This window comes from Pipistrellus kuhlii, unplaced genomic scaffold (genome assembly GCF_014108245.1).
Source record: "Pipistrellus kuhlii isolate mPipKuh1 unplaced genomic scaffold, mPipKuh1.p scaffold_m20_p_84, whole genome shotgun sequence".
NCBI lineage: Eukaryota > Metazoa > Chordata > Mammalia > Chiroptera > Vespertilionidae > Pipistrellus > Pipistrellus kuhlii.
Window position 1 is genome coordinate 420,026 of NW_023425589.1, and position 19,100 is coordinate 439,125.

The 19,100-nt window shown below is 55.6% G+C and overlaps 1 protein-coding gene across 3 annotated transcripts; it reads right to left on the reverse strand.

The window, feature by feature from the left end:
• Window positions 1-1,998: 1,998 nt before the first annotated feature.
• On the reverse strand, window positions 1,999-18,447 carry LOC118712148 (orphan sodium- and chloride-dependent neurotransmitter transporter NTT5). Of its 3 annotated transcripts, none has more exons than XM_036425655.2 (12): window positions 18,039-18,443; window positions 12,418-12,858; window positions 11,818-11,975; window positions 11,517-11,643; window positions 11,150-11,325; window positions 9,250-9,360; window positions 8,072-8,313; window positions 6,839-7,025; window positions 6,026-6,227; window positions 5,456-5,615; window positions 3,764-3,926; window positions 1,999-2,308 (listed from the first exon to the last, which is right to left on the reverse strand). In XM_036425655.2, exons 2-12 carry the CDS (start codon window positions 12,800-12,802, stop codon window positions 2,057-2,059), a joined length of 2,163 nt encoding a protein of 720 aa, XP_036281548.2. In that variant the 5' UTR covers window positions 12,803-12,858; window positions 18,039-18,443; the 3' UTR covers window positions 1,999-2,056. The 3 variants fall into 3 exon arrangements, with proteins under 3 accessions (XP_036281548.2, XP_045433095.1, XP_045433096.1); XM_045577139.1 differs by having other exon boundaries at window positions 11,505-11,643; XM_045577140.1 differs by having other exon boundaries at window positions 2,035-2,308; window positions 5,456-5,568; window positions 11,505-11,643; window positions 18,039-18,447.
• Between the last annotated feature and the right edge of the window lie 653 nt (window positions 18,448-19,100).

The following is a 19,100-nucleotide window of genomic DNA, read 5'->3' on the forward strand; positions in this document are numbered from 1 at the left end:
CCCGCTCGGCGCACTCGGGCTCCCTGTCGCCCTCGGCCGGGCTCTCCGAGAACCAAAGAAGCGACCGCCTGCTGGGGGCGAGCTGAGAGCTGGTTCCGAGGGGGCCGCCCGGGGCTCGGCCGCCCCCGCCCCCGCCGGCCTCGCCGCTCACGGGGGCTCCGGCCGAGGACCGGAGTGGGCGCCCGGACTCCTGCTCCCGCTGGGTCCCCCGCCCCGCCTCGGGCGTCTGGGTCCCTAAGCCTGGGAGGGAGTCTGGGTCCAGGGGAGGAGGGTGCTGGCGGGGACCAGCCGCCTGGGGCGCTGAGAGGTCGGGAGTTGGGGGCCCCGACGGCTGCACCCCCTTTACCTGCCGCCGCCGCGCGGGTCCGAGGAGACCGGTTGCTCCGGGGGCACCTGGGGGGGGGGGGTGGCGCGAGGCCAGGCCCCCGGCGGCCGCTCCGGGCTCTCCTGCAGCGGGAAGGCGCTGCGGGCGATTCACCTGAGGATGCGGGACCCTGAGGTGCCCCCGCAGACCCCCAGCCCCGCCCCTGCCCCCCGCAGACCCCCAGCCCCGCCCCTGCCCAGGCCTTACCCCCCCACAGACCCCCCCGCCCAGTCCCTCCCCCCCCGCAGACCCCCAGCCCCGTCCCTGCCCCCCGCAGACCCCCAGCCCCGCCCCTACCCCCCACAGACCCCCAGCCCCGCCCCTGCCCCCCGCAGACCCCCAGCCCCGCCCCTGCCCCCCGCAGACCCCCAGCCCCGCCCCTGCCCCCCCCCCCGCAGACCCCAGCCCCGCCCCTACCCTCCCTGCAGGCCCCCAGCCCCGCCCCTACCCCCCTGCAGGCCCCCGGCCCAGCCCCTGCCTCCATCATTCACTCGCCCGGGCTCTTGGCCCGTCTCTCTGAAGGCAAAAGCGTGGGAGATTCGAGCAATGACGGTGTTCATCGCCCACAGCCAGAAAAACTTGCCCAATCCAGGGGGGGGGGAAGAGACTTGGGGTCCAGTTCATCAGCAATTCCTACACTTACCCTTCTTAATGCCCCCTTGCCCGGCCAGGGAGTTCCCTGTGAAACACCTGGAGGTGCCCTGCTGGCCAGCGGTTAGAGCACCCTCCTGGGGACCACAGGGTCTCGCGATGTCTGGTCCAGGGCACGGCCCCCCGCAGCTGCAGGCCCCCAGCCCTGGCGCCTGTGTGAGGCTGTTCTCTCTCCCGCCCGCCCCTCTCCCTGCACTCTCTCCGCACGTCACTGGGGGATCCTCAGGGAGGATGAAAACAAAACAAAACAAAACAAAACAAAACAAAACAACAAAACAAAAACCAGCTCTTTCTCCGACACCCCACCGCTCGCCTCTCCTCCGCCACGTCTTCCCACAAGACTCCCGGGATCCAGAGGTTCCGGCCGAGACACAAAAGCAGAGCCGGCCCCGCCCCGATGGGTTCGGATGAAACTGGTCATGAAATCAGGTACAACTCCAAGAGGAGACGGAGGAGGACCACGCCGGCCTGTGAGGAGTCACTCAGGAGAGAGGACTCCGTGTGCATGCTGGGTCCGGGTGGCCTGCACCTTTAAGCGATTGAAAAGATGCTTCTGTCTGGACGGTGGGGGCATTTTAATTGGAGAATGAATGGACTTTGATTTTGCTGTTGATTCCCTGCCCCCCCCTTCCCCCCGCAATAGTAGGATGGTTCAGTAATAAATGTGTGAGATCTTTAAAAAAACAAAACAAAAAACAGCTGAAACCGGTTGGCTCAGTGGTAGAGGTCCCGGGTTCGATTCCCGTCAAGGGCATGGACCTGGGCTGCGGGCACATCCCAGTGGGGGGTGTGCAGGAGGCAGCTGGTCGGTGTTTCTCTCTCACCGATGTTTCTAGCTCTCTATCTCCCTCCCTTCCTCTCTGTGAAAAATCAATAAAATATATTATATATTAAAAAAAAAGAATATCAGGTCATCAAAATCCGATAGCTAATGTTTGATTATAAAAAACAAAACAGAACAACAAGCAGTGACATGATGCCAACTGAGCCAAGTCTTTATTTCGGAGGAACGCTCGCCCGCAGCGGACAGCCGGCCTCCCGTTACCGGAATTTGCTCGTCTTCCTCTTGATCTGCCCGGGGGACAGCCGCAGACGGGTCTTCTGGTTCTCCTCCTTGGCGTCGCCCTTAAAGAAGTCGGTGTCCGGGTGCTGCATGGCGCCAGCCGGCGGCGGAGGCATCTTGTGCAGGAGGATGTACGCGGCGCAGACGGGGATGGGCAGGACGGTGAGCGAGGTGAGCAGCCCCAGCAAGGCCTTCCCCCATGGCGGGTAGCTCTGGAGCACTTCGTTGGACTGCGGGAGAAGGGAGGACGGCTGAGGAGGCCCAGGGCACCCGAAGTCGGGGGGCCGAAGGTGGGGGGTAGGTGCCGAAACCGGTGTGGCTCAGTGGATAGAGCGTCATCGGCCTGCGGACTGAAAGGTCCCGGGTTCGATTCCGGTCAAGGGCATGTACCTGGGTTGCGGGCACATCCCCAGGAGGGGGCGTGCAGGAGGCAGCTGGTCGATGTTTCTCTCGCATCGATGTTTCTAAGACTCTATCCCTCTCCCTTCCTCTCTGTAAAAAATTAATAAAATATATTTTTAAAAACCGATATTAAAAAAAAAAGTGGGGGTAGGAGATGAACCAAGGCGAGAGACGGGATAACTGGTCGCCAGGGAGTGAGGTAACTGGGTCCCGGAGGCAGAGTGGGCTGGAAAGTCTGTCCCCACTGAGGGCTGAGACAGAGAGGGCCGGACGGGCGGCCAGGGCACAGGCTGTGTTGGAGAGAAGAACAGAGCGAGCGAGCGGGAGAGAGCGAGGGCCGGGGCACAAGCACTTTTTCTTTTTAATTTTTTTTATTTTATTGATTTTTTACAGAGAGGGACAGAGAGTTAGAAACATCGATGAGAGAGAATCATCGATCAGCTGCCTCCTGCACACCCCCTACTGGGGATGTACCCGCAATCAAGGCACATGCCCTTGGCCGGAATCGAACCTGGGACCTTTCAGTCCGAAGGCCTACGCTCTATCCACTGAGCCAAACTGGTTTCGGCGACAAGCACTTTTTAAGGGGAGGAATGAGAGGGGACGGGGCTTAGGGCACTCGGCACGCGCTGACTGGTGGTTTCCTGTAAGGCCTGTGGTTAGGGACCTGGGGGCTTAGGGAAGGGGGCTTAGGGCATTTGGCAGGTGCTGATGGGTGGTTCGGTGCTCAGTGTCCAGCTGCAGGTGGAGTTTACGTCCGCCCATCAGTTGGAGGAGGGGAGGATCTATCACCCACTCCCTAGGGGTGGGGTGGAGGGGTGTCTGGGGTCTGGGGCCCAAGGGGGGGATGGCGGGGGGGTGTCTGGGGTCTGGGGCGGGGGGGTGTCTGGGTCTGGGGTGGGGGTGTGTGTGGGGTCTGGGGCAGGGGGATGTCTGGGGTCTGGGCCGGGGGGGTGTCTGGGGTCTGGGGACTGGGGCCCGGGGGTGCCTGGGGTCTGGGCGGGGGGGGGGTGCCTGGGGTCTGGGCAGGGGGGGGGTGTCTGGGGTCTGGGGACTGGGGCCCGGGGGTGCCTGGGGTCTGGGCGGGGGGGGGGAGGTGCCTGGGGTCTGGGCGGGGGGGGGGTGCCTGGGGTCTGGGGACTGGGGCGGGGGGTGTCTGGGGTCTGGGCGGGGGGGTGTCTGGGGTCTGGGGTCTGGGCGGGGGGGGGTGTCTGGGGTCTGGGGACTGGGGCCCGGGGGTGCCTGGGGTCTGGGCAGGGGGGCGGTCTGCGGGGGAGGCTCACAATGCTGGAGTTCCAGGCCATGTAGGTGATGGGCCTCAGGTACAGGTGGATGAGGATGATGACAAACAGGACCAGCAGCAGCAAGGGCGACACCAGGCTCCAGAGCCAGCGGTACACGGAGGAGATGGGGCGGCCCAGGATGATGATCAGGTCTGCGTGGAACCTGGGGGAAGGGCCGCGGGTGTTGGGAGGGCCCCTCGGGGGGCGGGGGAGGGCCAGCCGGGCCCCAGAAAGACCCTGCCCACGTCTTAGACCTTCCTGTCCGTCTCCACACCAGTCTCCTTCCCTCTAACCCACCCCTTTCCAGGCTCATTTCTGTCCCAGCCCCGGATTTAAAAAAAAAAATTCACCTTCAGGATGAAGCCAAGTTCCTAAATGTAGTTTCTTTTCTTTTTTTCCTTAAATATATTCTATTGATTTTTTACACAGAGGAAGAGAGTTAGAAATATGGATGAGAGAGAAACATCGATCAGCTGCCTCCTGCACACCCCACACTGGGGATGTGCCCACAACCAGGATACATGCCCTTGACCGGAATCGAACCCAGGACCTTTCAGTCCACAGGCTGACGCTCTATCCACTGAGCCAAACCAGTTACAGCTGAATGTAGTTTCTTTATGCCCATGTGCCCTGCTATCTTTAGTACCCCTTTTAAAAAATATATATATTTTATTGATTTTTTTTACAGAGAGGAAGAGAGAGGGATAGAGAGTTAGAAACATTGATGAGAGAGAATCATTGATCAGCTGCCTCTTGCACCCCCCCCCTCTGGGGACTGAAGGGTCCCAGGTTCAATTCCAGTCAAGGGCATGTACCTTGGTTTCGGGCACATCCCCGGAGGGGTGGGGGGGTGTTTGCAGGAGGCAGCTGATGGATGTTTCTAGCTCTTTTTCCCTCTCCCTTCCTCTCTATAAAAAAATCAATAAAATATATTTTAAAAAGTAAAATAAATAAATAAAAATAAAATTATTTCCGTTGCTACTTCATAACTGTAATTTGCTACTGTTACGAATAATAATGTAAGTATCTGTGTTTTCTGATGGTCTTTGGCAACCCTTGCATTAGGATTCATAACAGTAGCGAAATTACAGTTACGAAGTAGCACCGACATGACTGTCCGGCTGAGGGTCACCACATGAGGGGCTGTGTGAAAGGGCCGCGGCGTCGGGAACTGCTGCCCCAGGGTTCCCGTCACCGTGCGGAGCCTGAGGGCCTGCGTTTCTCTCTTTTTTAATTCCTTTTCATTTTCTTTTATTGACTTTTTATAGGGAGGAAGGGAGAGGAATAGAGAGTTAGAAACAGCGATGAGAGAGAAACATCCATCAGCTGCCTCAGTGGGGAGTGTGCAGGAGAGTTCGATTCCAGTACATGCCCTCGACCGGAATCGAACCCGGGACCCCTCAGTCCGCAGGCCGACGCTCTACCCACTGAGCCACACGGGCTTCGGCGGGCTGCTGCTCCTCAGAGAGGGCCACTGGGGAGGCGCAGGGCTCCCGTGCTCCAAGCGCCCGGGCCGGCCTAGGGCTGGGGTCCCCGAGGCCCCGCTTCGGACCGTTCAGCACTTTGTGCATCCTCCGTCCTCTCCCCAAACCAGCCGCGCCCGCCTCCCTGCCGCCCCGCGGGGCGCGGCCGGCCGGGCCGGGATCGCGGGGGCGGGCGGGGGCCGGGGCGGGGACCGGGGCTGGGCCTCACCTCCGGGCCCCGTAGATCCAGGCCATGGACACGTTCTCCACGATGAGGATGACGAACAGGGGCAGCGACGCCCAGTAGTCGTCCAGCAGGTTCACGTAGTAGCTGCCCGCGGGCTGCACGAAGAAGAAGCTGCCCAGGGACATGGAGGTGCAGACGCCCACTGGGGGGCACGGGCCGGGTCAGGCCAGGGCTCCGGCGGGCAGCGCGGGTCCTGCGGGGATGAGCTGGGGGGCGCGGGCGGGGGGGCGGGCGGGGATGGGGGGTGCGGGGATAAGCTAGGGGGTGCGGGCGGGGGTGGGGATGGGGGCGGGGGGGGGTGGGGGTGGGGGTGAGGATGGGGGCGGGGGCGGGGATGAGCTGGGGGGTACGGGGAGGGGGTGGGGGCCGGGATAAGCTAAGGGGTGGGGGTGGGGGCGGGGATGGAGGGGGGGTGGGGGTGCTGGCGGGGGTGGGGGGCGGGGATGGAGGGGGGTGGGGTGGGGGGGCGGGGATTAGCTAAGGGGTGGGGGTGGGGGTGCGGGTGGGGGTGCGGACGGGGGCGGGCCGGGGGCGGGCCGGGGGTCAGGGCACCTGTGAGCAGCGTGGAGTGCCGCCTAGTGACGGCGAAGGTGTCCAGCAGCGGCGTGATGATGCCCTGCATGATGCCCTGCATGGTGCTCAGCCCCGTGGCCACCAGGAACAGGAAGACGATGATGGCCCAGAAGGTGGACCCGGCAAACACGGCGATGATCTCGGTGAAGGCCACGAAGGCCACGCCGGGCCCCTCCATGACCTGTGAGTGGAAGGAAGGGGGGGCGGTGGTCAGAGGGCCCGTGGAGCCCAGACTCCGCTGCTGTCCCCCCTGCCCCCCAGCACTGTCAGTGACACTACAATGGGACTTCCTCCTGCGACGTCTGCTGGCCTAGCACCTCTGGTGGAGCTCAAAGGTGTACGTGACCTTTGGTGCCGGTGTGACAGCCTGACGTGGCTGTGCCACCAAAGGAGGCCGCAGCCCCGACCGCTGTGGCTCAGTGGATAGAGCGTCGGCCTGCGGACTGAAAGGTCCCGGGTTCGATTCCGGTCAGGGGCATGTACCTTGGTTGCGGGCACATCCCCGGTGGGGGATGTGCAGGAGGCAGCTGGTCGATGTTTCTCTCTCATCGAAGTTTTTATTTCTCTATCTCTCTCCCTTCCTCTCTGTAAAAAATCAATAAAATATATTTTAAAAATAAATACATAAATACATAAATAAAATGAAAAGAGGCTGTGCGCCTTGCTTGGTTGCCCGGGCTGCTGCTGGGAATTGCCTCCTGGGTTCTGCAGACAGCGGAGTAGAGCTGGCGCGCCCCGTGCGCGGGGGGCGGGGGGGCCCGCCCCGCCCCTCCCCCGCCCGGCCTTGCCTACCTCCTTCAGCTGCTCGGATAAGTCGCAGTTGGACAGGTAGGGCTGGGCCACGACCCTGACGGGCTCCGGGAGGTTGCCGAACCACCTGGGGTAGGTGTAGCTCATGTGCCGGAACAGGCTCTCCGGGAGCCGCAGCTCCGGGGGCAGCACCCCCGCGGTGACCAGGTTCATGACCCTCTCCGCGTTCCTGTGAAACCAGCGGGGCCCTCAGGAGAGCGCCTCTCTGTCTCTCTCACGTTCTAGACTAGAGGAGGGACCTCACTAGCGTGGTCTCTGCTCTGCGGTCTTCCCGAGGGCAGGGAGGACGGTCCAGAACCCAGCATACGGGCGGGTACATAGGGGGTGCTTTGTAAAGAGATGTCTGGCCCTGGCCGGTGTGGCTCAGTGGATAGAGCGTCGGCCTGCGGACTGAAGGATCCCAGGTTCGATTCCGGTCGAGGGCATGGGCCTTGGTTGCAGGCACATCCCCAGTGGGGGGTGCAGGAGGCAGCTGATGGATGTTTCTCTCTCATCGATGTTTTTACCTATCCCTCTCTGTAAAAATCAACAGTGTATATTATATATATACATATATATTTTTTTGAAGAATGTCTGATATGCATTTTGAAATGAATGCCACGGGAGATGAAAGTCAGGAATAGGCAGGGGACATATGTAATACTTTCAACAATGAGGAATTATTTTCTTAAAAAGAAAATAGGGCCCTAGCTGGTTTGGCTTCATGGATAGAGCGTTGGCCTACGGACTGAAGGGTCCCAGGTTCGATTCCCGGCCAAGGGCCGAAGCCTGGATTGGGGGCTTGGTCCCCGGTAGGGGGCATGCAGGAGGCAGCCAATCAATAATTCTCTCTCATCATTGATGTTTCTCTCTCTCTCTCTCCCTCTCCCTTCCTCTCTGAAATCCATAAAAATATATTTTAGAAAAAGAATATGGGAAATAAGCCATGGGCTTTGTGCTGTTTGTTTGTTTGTTTGTTTTTTTGTCTCCTGGTTCAGTCGAAGGCATCCCCTCAGTCTCCCCTGGCAGCCCCCAGGAGAGGATGGGGCAGACACACCTTTGAAAACATCTGAGTTTGGGGTTTTCTTCGTTTAGAAAGAGAGAGACTCAGTGTTTGCGAAGCTTAGGGCGCTCAATTGTGAGGGACCTACGCTGACCGAGCCCAGGTCCCTGAGGGACGGGCCCGGCCGGGAGCTCCCTGTGCTGCCGCTAAGGCTCGGACCCGGGGCTGCTCACTTCACGTAGCACTTCTCGCTGTTCACCGTGGCCAGGTAGCCCATCGTGGCGAACACGAACACCGTGGCCGTCACCGAGATGAGCAGGTTGAGGAGGGCCACGGCCGAGGCGTCCATGATGCAGTTGTTGGAGCGAGGGATGTACGAGCTGATGGCGGTGAAGCAGCCGAAGCCCGAGCCCATGGACAGGAAGAGGTGGTTCCCCGTCCGGCGCCACACGTCCACCGAGTACAGGGCTGGCACCTGGGGGGGGGGGGCGTGCGTGGGCGGGGCCGGGGGGGGGGCCTGACCCAGGCTGCACCGTCCCTCTACCCTCCCCGGGGTCAGAGGGCTAAGCGGGGAGAGGGGGAGAATTGCCAGGAACAAATGAGTTTCACTAAAAGAGAGATGTTGGCCGAAGCCGGTGTGGTTCAGTGGATAGAGCACATGTGTCAAACACAAGGCCCGCGGGCCAAATCCGTCCCGCCAGGCCTTGCAATGTGGCCCGCACCGCGCTGTCATCACTGCACTCCGCTGAGTTTCCATCACAATGACAGTTTATGACTGTTCAGTAAACCATTCGGCCCGCGATTTAGGCTGGATTTTAGATTTTGGCCCCTTCTCTGATTGAGTTCGACACCCCTAGGATAGAGCGTCGGCCTGTGGACTAAAAGGTCCCGGGTTCGATCCCGGTCAAGGGCATGTACCTGGGTTGCGGGCACATCCCCAGTGGGGGGTTGGCAAGAGGCAGCTGATGGATGTTTCTCTCTCATTGATGTTTCTAATTCTCTCTCTCCCTTCTTCTCTGTAAAAAAATCAATAAAATATTTTTTTTTTTAAAAAGAGAGAGATATGTTGACAGGAAGCCAGGAAGGCTGGTCAACAACCTTCATTGCTCTCACCACTCAGCCTTGAGTGGAGACATGGTTAGCTGAAGCAGCCTCCATCTTGTTTGTCCCGTGTAAGCTTCTGTGATTTCCTGCCTAAGGGCTGCATGTATCGATAAATCTGTTTACCTTGCCTAAGATGTTTTTGCCAAAGCCTCCATAAAAGGGACGGCAGGGCCAGAGCAGGCGTAGCTCTCCCACTGGAGCTGGACTGCCGCCTGGCCCCCCATCGCCACATTGAATTTGTGTGCGGCCCTTCTCCAGAACCCGAACCCCCAATTGGATCCCTTTCCCACAGGGAAGCACACCTCACCTGGGCGGCCAGCAGGCTCCTGATTCCAAAGTCCGCTCCCTTCAGCATGAGGCTCCGGATGAGGACGCAGACAAAGATGATGTAGGGGAGGAGCACGGAGACATACAGCATCTGGGTAGGAAGTATGAGTCTTTTTGTTTTTAATTTTTTTAAATTTTATATATTTTATTGATTTTGTACAGAGAGGAAGGGAGAGAGATACAGAGTAGAGAGTTAGAAACATCAATGAGAGAGTCATCGATCAGCTGCCTCTTGCACGCCCCCTACTGGGGATGTGCCCGCAACCAAGGTACATGCCCTTGACCGGAATCGAACCCGGGACCTTACAGTCTGCAGGCCGACGCTCTATCCACTGAGCCAAACCGGTTTCGGCCGGAAGTAAGAGTTTTCAAAGAAAGTTCAGCAAAGGCAAAGGTTGGGATAGTAGGACCAAAACCATTGGGAATCAGAGGTCAGAGGAGGAGAAACGAGAAGTTTGGAGTGGGCTGGTGTGGCTCAGTGGTTAGAACATCAACCCGCAGACTGAAGGCTCACGGGCCAGATTCCCCACTCAAGGGCACATACCTTGGTTACAGGTTCAATCCTGGCTCTGTACGAGGGCAGAGGAGGGGGCGGGGGAAGGAGCAGGAGGCCAGGCATCCATGTGTTTCTCTCACACATTGATGTTTCTCTCTTTCCGTCTTTCTTCTCTCTCCTTCCCCTTCCACGCTCTCTAAAAATCATTGGAGAAAATATCCTTTAAAAAAGCTGTGGGACATTTACACGATGGAATACCATACAGCTGTAAAGAAAAGAGGGCTGCCCCTTTGGGACAGCGTGGATGGACCTAGGGACCATTATGCTAAGTGAAATAAGCCAATCTGAGAAAGACAAATATCACATGATCTCCCTTATTTATAGAATCAAAGAACAAAATAACACTCAAAGCATGGAGGATGGGACAGACTGACATTCCTCAGTGTGGGGGTGGGAGGACGAGAAGAGATAAACAACTTATATGTTTATATGCTCAGCCCATGGACACAGGCAATAATTAGGGTGGTGAAGACCTGGGGGCATGAGTGGGGGCTTGGCAAAGGGGGGCAGTGGTGGGGAAATGGGAGACATCTGTAATACTATCAACAATAAAAAATATATATTAAAAATGATGTTCTTTTATTAATATACTAGAGGCTCAGTGCACAAAATTCATGTATGGGGGGGGGAGGGGATAGAGAGTTATTCCCTCTCCAATCCAGGACCCCTTGGGGGATGTTCAACTGCCTGTTTAGGTCCTGTGTCAGACATCCTGGGATAAGAGGGTTAAGAGGGGGCAGGGGGAGCCTGCATCAGATCCCAGCGTCAGACAATCCAGGACCACTAGCTCCTAACTGCTCACCTGCCTGCCTGCCTGATGGTCCCTAACTGCCCTTCTCTGCCTACCTGGTTGCCACTAACCTCCTCTGCCTGGGCCCCCGCCACTGTGGCTTTGTCAGGAAGGATGTCTAGATGGGTGTCTGGAAGATGTCTGTCTAATTAGCATATTAGCCTTTTATTATATAGACATCTCTAGGCTGAGCTCTCGCTGGCTTGGATCAAAGGATAGAGCATCAGTCTGCAGACCGAAGGGTCCCAGGTTCCATTCCTGCCAAGGGCACATGCCTGGGTTGTGGGCTTGATCACCAGTGGGGGGTGTGCAGAAGGCAGCTGATCAATGATCCTCTCTCGTCATTGATGTTTCTCTCTCTCTCATCCTCTCCCTTCTCTGAAACCAATAAGAACATTAAAAAAAAAAAAAAAAAAAAAAGAAGAAGAAGAAGAAGAAGAAGAAGAAGTTGGGGACCTACAGGCATCAGGCTGGAAGAATAACAGGGGCCTCCGGTAGAAAGGAGACCATCAGAGGAGTCAGTTAGAAGGTCACCTTCCCAGTGGACTTGAGCCCTCTGACCAGAGAGATGCAGATAATTAACCAGGTCACCAGGAGAGAGATGCAGAGGTGCATGGCCGGGAGCCCGCCCAGCTCAATCTCATCCGTGGTCCTCAGCACGTGTCGGTACCAGAAGTACGTGGTGGACGCTGTCCGGGAACATTCGGGATCTGAGGGGAACGTGGCCATGGAGGAGACTGCGAGCACAGGCACCTCCCCTTCTTTTCCTCCACCCGCTCCTTCCCGTCCCAGGTCATCGTCCATCTGCGCGTCCATCTCTCTCAGTGGCCTTCTTCTTCCTTCATCCCCCTTTCCTCTGCTCAGCCCTCCCGACTGGCCCTTTGCTCACCTCCCTTCTCACCGAAAGAGCTGGAGTTGTTCAGAAAGGGGCACATGGCCCACGGCAGTGGAGACTGGAAAGACTGGACCAGATAGTAGAGACTCCAAGCCATGAGCACGCTGTAGTACAGGCCCACGACGAAGCACACCTAGGGACCGTGAAGGATTCTGGAGGCGGAGGAGGAGAGGCGGGCCAGCAGAAGGGAGGGAATTTGACAGGGGATCGGGGAACTGGAGGAGGTGAGATCCCGGGACCCGCGCCTGGACCAGGGTGGGAGAGGGTTCGGCGGGAAGGGCGGGCCTGGGCACCCCGGGCTCCTCACCATGAAGCTGCTGTACCCCACGCCGCTGCACCAGGGGGTCATGTTCTTCCACACGCCAATGCTGCCCTGGTGTAACCTCTGGCCCAGCGCTATCTCCATCACGAGGAGCGGGACTCCGACCAGGGCCAGCATGAACATGTAGATGATGATGAAGCTCCCTGCGCAGGAGATTCGGGAGGGCCTCTGAGGACCACCTGTGACGTGTGTTTGAGCCCCTGGACTTCCTGGGGAGTCCAGGAGAGCGCATTCCCTATCAGGGCCAAGGGCATCGGGCTTCATCTATCTCCTCACCCCTCGCAGCCCCAGGGGTCCAGGCCCTTATCCCCCAGGTCCTGGAAGACCAAGAGACATCATTTCTACACCTTGACTCCTGACCCGGACCTCCACCCCGCCCCCCTCCCCCAGCCCTCATGGACCCAAAGTATTGCGATGTCCCGCTCTCGCCCTCCGGAGGTTCTGTGTATTCACATGCTTGGCTCTTGCCTCATTCAGGGCCCCAAATCCTCAAACCCTACGTATCTCAGAGACCCCAGAGAAGCCAGAACAAGCCTCTGGCTCCGTGACCCTTCCTGGGTTCAAGATCCCGCCCCGCAGGCTTACCACCTCCGTTGTGAAGACACAGATAAGGGAAGCGCCAGATGGTGCTCAGCCCTACAGAGTAGCCCACCTGGGCCAGAAGGTACTCAGCCTTGTTGGCCCAGGATGGTCGGCTTGTGAGGCAATCGTCCTTCGGCTCATCTCTGTATATGGCCTCCAGGGTTTTCTCAAGCTCCTCGTCAAGCCCGTATAGACTCTGTTCCTCCATGATCAGCTCCTCCTCGGCAGGCAGCTCCAAGGTGTTTTTGGTCGGGGGAGCGTGTTCCATCGGGGGAGCTGACGTGGTAGCTGTCTTGGCCTTGAAATTGGAAGACGTGGTGAAATCGGGAGACTGAGACATCCGGGCTTTCTCTTCCTGGGGCTCTGTGTTTCTGAGGACGCTCGTCATTCTGAGGAGGCTCTAGTTCCCGCTTCTGCAAGGATGGGGCCTCCTTCCTTCTTGACCTTAAGAACATCAAGAACTTTAAAAGTTTGCCGCATGAGTTAAGGGAAGACAAGACTCATCTTACAAAAACCCTGAGACTTGCCTGGCTGGCGTGGCTCAGTGGTTGAGCGTCAACCTATGAACCAAGAGGCCATGGTTCGATTCCCGGTCACGATACACGCCCGGATGGCGGGCTTGATACCCAGTGTGGGGTGTACAGGAGGCAGCCGATCAATGATTCTCTCTCTCATCACTGATGTTTCTCTCTATCTCCCTTCCTCTCTGAAATCAATAAAAATATGGATTTTTTAAAGAAAGGATTACAAGAGAGGACTATGAACAATTATACACCAAAAAAACACGGACAATCTAAATAAAATGGAAAACTCATAGAAACAGAAAATTTACCAAGACTAAATCACAAAGAAATAGCAAATCTGACTCAACATACTAGGCAGGAGATGAAATCAGTAATTTAAAAAATCTCTGGGCCCCCTCTCCCCCCCAAAGAATATCTCCCAACAAAGAAAAGCCCTGGACCTAATGGCTTCGCTGAATAACAAACAGTTAAAGAGAGACTAGTATCCATTTTCTTCAAACTTTTATAAAAAATTAAGGAGGAGGGGGAGAAACCAAGATGGCGGCATAGGTAAACGCCTAACTGCAGCCTCACACAACAATTTCAAAGAAAATACAACTAAAATACAAAATGGACATTATCCAGAACTACAGAAAAACTGAGTGACTGGAAATTCTACAACTAGAAGGAAAGAGAAAACCAGAAGGAAAATCAGAGGAGCTGTAAAAGCCTAAGGTACGGAGACAGTGCACTCGGGGAGAGGACCGAGCTGGAGAGGAGGGGTGGCTGAGTGCCTGAATGGGGTTCCCTAGCGGGAAGTAGATAAAAGCTCCAGACTGTGCTGAACCCCAGCTCCGACAGCACTGAACCCCAGTTCTGGGTGAGACCCTGGGGAACCAGGCTCATACGGAGGGAGTCTGGGCTGTAAGGCGGAAACTCAGAGGAGCAGCGAAAGGCAGTCCCAGAAGTGCACACATTGCGCACAGAGGACGGACTGTTGACTCTGCTGCTGGATTGCCCTAGCAGGAAGGAGACAAAAGCTCTGGACTGCTCTGAACCCCACTTCCAACTACACTGAACCCCAGTTTTGGGCTCATTGGGAGAGACTAGACTGTTTGGTGGTGGGCGAAACTCGAGGGCACCTTTCTCTCAAAGGTGCTTGCAGCCAGTACTGAAGGACACTGAGGAACACTGAGACTCAGGAACCTCATAGGGCAGGGCTGACGAGAAGCCAAGGCTGTAGGCTCCACCCTGAAACTCCGCCCCATCCAAGCTGAGCACAGAGGTTTTTACAATTTTCCAAGTCTAGTCGAATAAGGCTGTCTGCTGGCATTGGCACAGGTGATCCTCACAGCCAATTGGCCTGGTGGTCAGTTCCTCCCAGTGATACCAACAACAATCAAGACTTAAATACAACAAGGCTGTACACACAGTCCACAAAAGAGGGCACCAAGAGTGTCCACCTCAGGTAACTGGGAGACTGACCCACTGAACCATATAGGACACCTTATCACATAAAGCCACCCTACCAACTCAGGGAAGCTGTGAAAATGCCGAGACAAGGAAATAGATCACAAACAAAAGAAACGGAGGACAAAAAGCAACTGGATATAGAGTTTAAAACCACGCTTATAAGGTTTTTCAAGAATTTCCTAGAAAAGGCCAATAAAATAAACAAGACCTATGAGGATATGAAAAAGGATCAACTAGAAATAAAAAGGGATCAACTAGAAATAAAGAATACATTCTCTGACATAAAAAATATTATACAGTCCTAAAAACAGAATGGAAGATCACAAGAATCAAGTCAAGATTTGAAACATAAAGAGCCAGAAGACACTCCTTCACAGAAGCAAGAAGACAAGAGAATCCAGAAAGTTGAAGATAATGTAAGAAACCTCTGGGACAACTTCAAGTGAACCAACATCAGAATTATGGGAGTCGCAGAAGAAGAGAGAGAGCAAAATACCGAAAACATACTGAAAGAAATAGTGACAGAAAACTTCCCCCACCTGGTGAAAGAATTAGACTTACAAGTCCAGGAAGCGCACAGAACTCCAAACAAAAGGAATCCAAAGAGGACCACACCGAGACACATCATACTTAAAATTCCAAGAGCAAAAGACAAAGAGAGAATATTAAAAGAAGCAAGAGCAAAGAAGGTAGTTACCTATAAAGGAGCACCTATACGATTGTCAGCTGATTTCTCAACAGAACCCATGCAGGCCAGATGGGAATGGCAAGAAATATTCAAGGTGATGAATAGCAAGAACCCACAGCCAAAAATACTCTATCCAGCAAAGCTATCACTCAGAATCGAAGGCCAGATAAAGAGCTTCACAAATAAAATAAAAAAGCTAAAGGAGTTCATCACCGCCAAACCAGAATTATATGAATTGCTGAAGGGGGTTCTTTAGGAAGAGGAAGAAAATAAAGATAAAAATTATGAACAACAGCCGAAACCGGTTTGGCTCAATGGATGGAGCATCGGCTTGGGGACTGAGAGGTCCCGGATTCGATTCCGGTCGAGGGCATGTACCTTGGTTGAGAGCATATCCCCGGTAGGGGGTGTGCAAGAGGCAGCTGATCGATGACTCTCTCTCATCGATGTTTCTAGCTCTCTGTCTCTCTCCCTTCCTCTCTGTACAAAATCAATAAAAATATATTTTAAAAAAATTATGAACAACAAATACGTAACTATCAACAAGTGAATCTAAAAACCAAGGGAATTAAAAAGTCTGATGAACAATATTAACTGGTGGGTATAATAGAATCAGAGGTATGGAAGGGGAGTGGACTGACAATTCTCGGGGAAAAGAGGAGTGGGGGGTACGGGAAGAGACTGAACATAAACTGTGCACCTATGGATGAGGACAGTGGGGGGTAGGGAAAGGGCAGAGTGAGGTGTGGGAACCTGGTGGAGGGGAGCAATGGAGGGGGGGAAATGAGGAACATTTGTAATAATATGAACAATAAAGATTTATTTTTTTAAAAAGAAGAAAAAAAATTTAAAACGTTAAGGAGGAGGAAACACTTTCTAAGCCAGCATTACCCTGATAGAAAAGCCAAAGAAAACTACAGACCAATCTCCCTGATAAATATAGATGCAAAAACCCAAAGCGAAATACTGGCAAACTAAATCAGCAGCCTATTAAAAGTATAATAGACCATGACAACGTGGGATTTATGTCTGAAACACAGGATGATTCAACACATGAAAGTGTATCAATGTAAAATAACTATCTATGTACACCGAGTGGCCAGATTACTATGACCTCTGAACACATAACAATCTGGCCACGCAGTGTCTATCCTATATAATAAAAGACTAATATGCAAACTGTTCCCTCGACCAGGAGTTCAACCAGCAGGCAGGCTGGCCAACCGCCCATATCCCCTTCCCCTGGCCGGACCTCACCCATGCACGTATTCAATGCACCAGGCCTCAAATAAATAAATAAATAAATACACACACACACACACACACACACACACACACACACACACACTGCGGTTTGGGCCCAATCCCTGCAGGTCAGGCTGAAGAACCCTGCCGGAGGGACCCTGCTGACTGCCGATGCCCTTCTGGCCTGGGCACCACCCCAAGGGCAGCCCACTGGGGAAGGACCGTGGGAGGTTGGCTCCAGGGAGCGTCTAGCCCTTCTCACCCCGTCCCACCCCACCAGCCACCTCCTAATCAATTTCCTTTGCGTGTGCACAAATCTGTGCACCAGTCCTTTAAGTGTTAACAGAATGAAGGGTTAAAATCATCTAAATAGATGCGTAAAAAGGATTTGACAAAATCCAACATGCTCTCGTGATAAACACATTCAAAAAGTGTGAATGAAAGGAAACTACCTCAACATCGTAGAAGCCATCTATGGAAACCTATAGCAGTTTTATTTTTTAAATAAATATATATATATTGACTTCAGAGAAAAAGGGAGGAGGGATAGAAACATCAATGATAAGAGAGAATCTTTCTGTCTATCAAGGCCAGAAACTTCTTTTTTTTTAAATATTTTTTATTGATTTTGTACAGAGAAGAAGGGAGAGGGATAGAGAGCTAGGCACATCGATGAGAGAGAGTCATCGATCAGCTGCCTCTTGCACACCCCCTACTGGGGATATGCCCGCAACCAAGGTACATGCCTTTGACCAGAATCGAACCCGGGACCCTTCAGTCCCCAAGCCGACGTTCTATCCAAAAAGCCAAACCGGTCTTGGCAAGGCCAGAAACTTCTAACAGCGGTCCGGAAGATGACCTGCTCAGACACAAGGCGCCCAGAAACCGCACTGTCTGCAGTGAGGACCCCGGACCCGTGTGAAGTCCCCATGATAGAAACCAGTCTTCCGCGGTAATCAGTACAGCAAAGTGGGGTGCTCCCCATTTAAACAAACGGAGAGGCCTTCCGCCTGCCGCTGCAGAAGAGAGATCTAGAGGAGAAGGAGGAGGAAGAGGAGGAGGAGGAGGAGGAGGAGGGGGAGGAGGAGGCAGGAGGAGGCGGAGGAGGAGGAGGAGGAGGAGGCAGGAGAGGCAGGAGGGAGGAGGAGGAGGAGGAAGGAGGGGGAGGGGAGGAGGAGGAGGAGGAGGAGGAGGAGGAGGAGGAGGAGGAGGAGGAGGAGGAGGAGGAGGAGGAAGGAGGAGGAGGAGGAGGAGGAGGAGGGCAGGAGGAGGAGGAGGAGGAGGGAAGGAGGAGGAGGAGGCAGGAGGAGGAGGAGGAGGAGGAGGAGGAGGAGGGAGGAGGAGGAAGAGGAGGAGGAGGCGGAGGAGGAGGAGGAGAGGAGGAGAGGGAGGAGGAGGCAGGAGGCAGGAGGAGGAGGGGAGGAGGAGGAGGAGGAGGAGGAGGAGGAGGAGGAGGAGGAGAAGGAGGAGGAGGCAGGAGGAGGAGGAGGAGGAGAGCGGCACACATCAATCAAGATCTTGGTTCCGCTCCCATCGGTTTATCCGGTAAGCCCCTGCTTGTCAGTGCCTCTCCCACGGCTCTCCTCCCGGAGCTGGGCCTGGAGGCCGGGGGGCGCGGGGAGGACGGACACCTGGGCCCCCGAGAGGAAGGAGCCTTTAACTCGGGCCCTTTGATCGTGAGGAGGGGCCTGTCCTCCCGCCCATTCCCGCCTTACCTGACTCAATAGCAGGAGTCCTCAGGGGGCAGATCGTTTGGATGGGGCGGGGCTGCGGGGGCGGGGCTACGAGGCGCGGGAGCCAATGGGGGCGGAGGGGGAGGAGCACGGCGCCCCGCCCTCCCTCCTCGAGCCGGAGGGAGGAGGGTCGCGGTGGAACTGCTGGGGTCCGCAGACGTTGGGGGCGTCCCTGCTCTTCCCATTCACCGCCCCCGCCCCTAGGGTTCCGCCCGCCAACGAATGGTCAGGAAGGTCTGCTTTTCCTGCCTTCGTCACGGGGACGTGCGCGGAGATGGTCTCCCCGGGGGAGCCGAGCAAGCCGCAATCCTGGAGTTTCTGGAGCATCAAATCCTAAATGAAACCTTGGATCTTCGGGAATCCCAACCACCTCTCCCCACAAGCCCCCGCGCCAGCCACTGGCTGACTCCTCCTCCTCCTCCTCCTCCTCCTCCTCCTCTTCCTCCTCCTCCTTTTGGCGAACACCTCAGCTCCGCTGTGGACTCAACCGCTCCTACAAGTTCCCCGAGACCCACTCAGCTCTCATCCACTAAGTAAATTCAGCCCTGTGGGCAAAAGGTAACTTACCACGCGGATACGGCGCCCTGGTGGGCTCAGAGTACAATCTGGTAGTTCCCAAACTGGTTGTGTTATTGACGGGCCGCTTAGTCTGTGTGAATGGCTTAGTGGAGACTGTATTCCGCCCCCCCTCATTCAAAGACGTTTTTACTGATTTTAGAGAGAGGGGGAGGGAGAGGGAGAGAGAAATACAGATGTGAGGAACATGTATCTGTTGCCTCCCCTACACGCCCTGACCAGGAACCAAGCCCTCCACCTTTCTGTGCATAGGACCATGCTCCACCGACTGAGCCAGCAGGACAGTCTTGGAAACTCTAATGAAAAATTTAGCCCAAACCGGTTTGGCTCAGTGGATAGAGCGTCAGCCTGCAGACTGAAGAGTCCTGGGTTCGATTCTGGTCATGGGCATGCACCTTGGTTGCGGGCACATTCCCGGTGGGGGATGTGCAGGAGGCAGCTGATCGATGTATCTATCTCCCTCCCTCC

Coding starts and splice junctions, on each gene's coding strand:
- LOC118712148 (XM_045577139.1), bottom strand. CDS start 12,802: ATGACGAGCGTCCTCAGAAACACAGAGCCCCAGGAAGAGAAAGCCCGG. Junction 11,976..12,417: donor GTGTCTTCACAACGGAGGTG/GTAAGCCTGCGG, acceptor TCTCCTGCGCAG/GGAGCTTCATCATCATCTAC. Junction 7,026..8,071: donor AGCGAGAAGTGCTACGTGAA/GTGAGCAGCCCC, acceptor CTGGTTTCACAG/GAACGCGGAGAGGGTCATGA.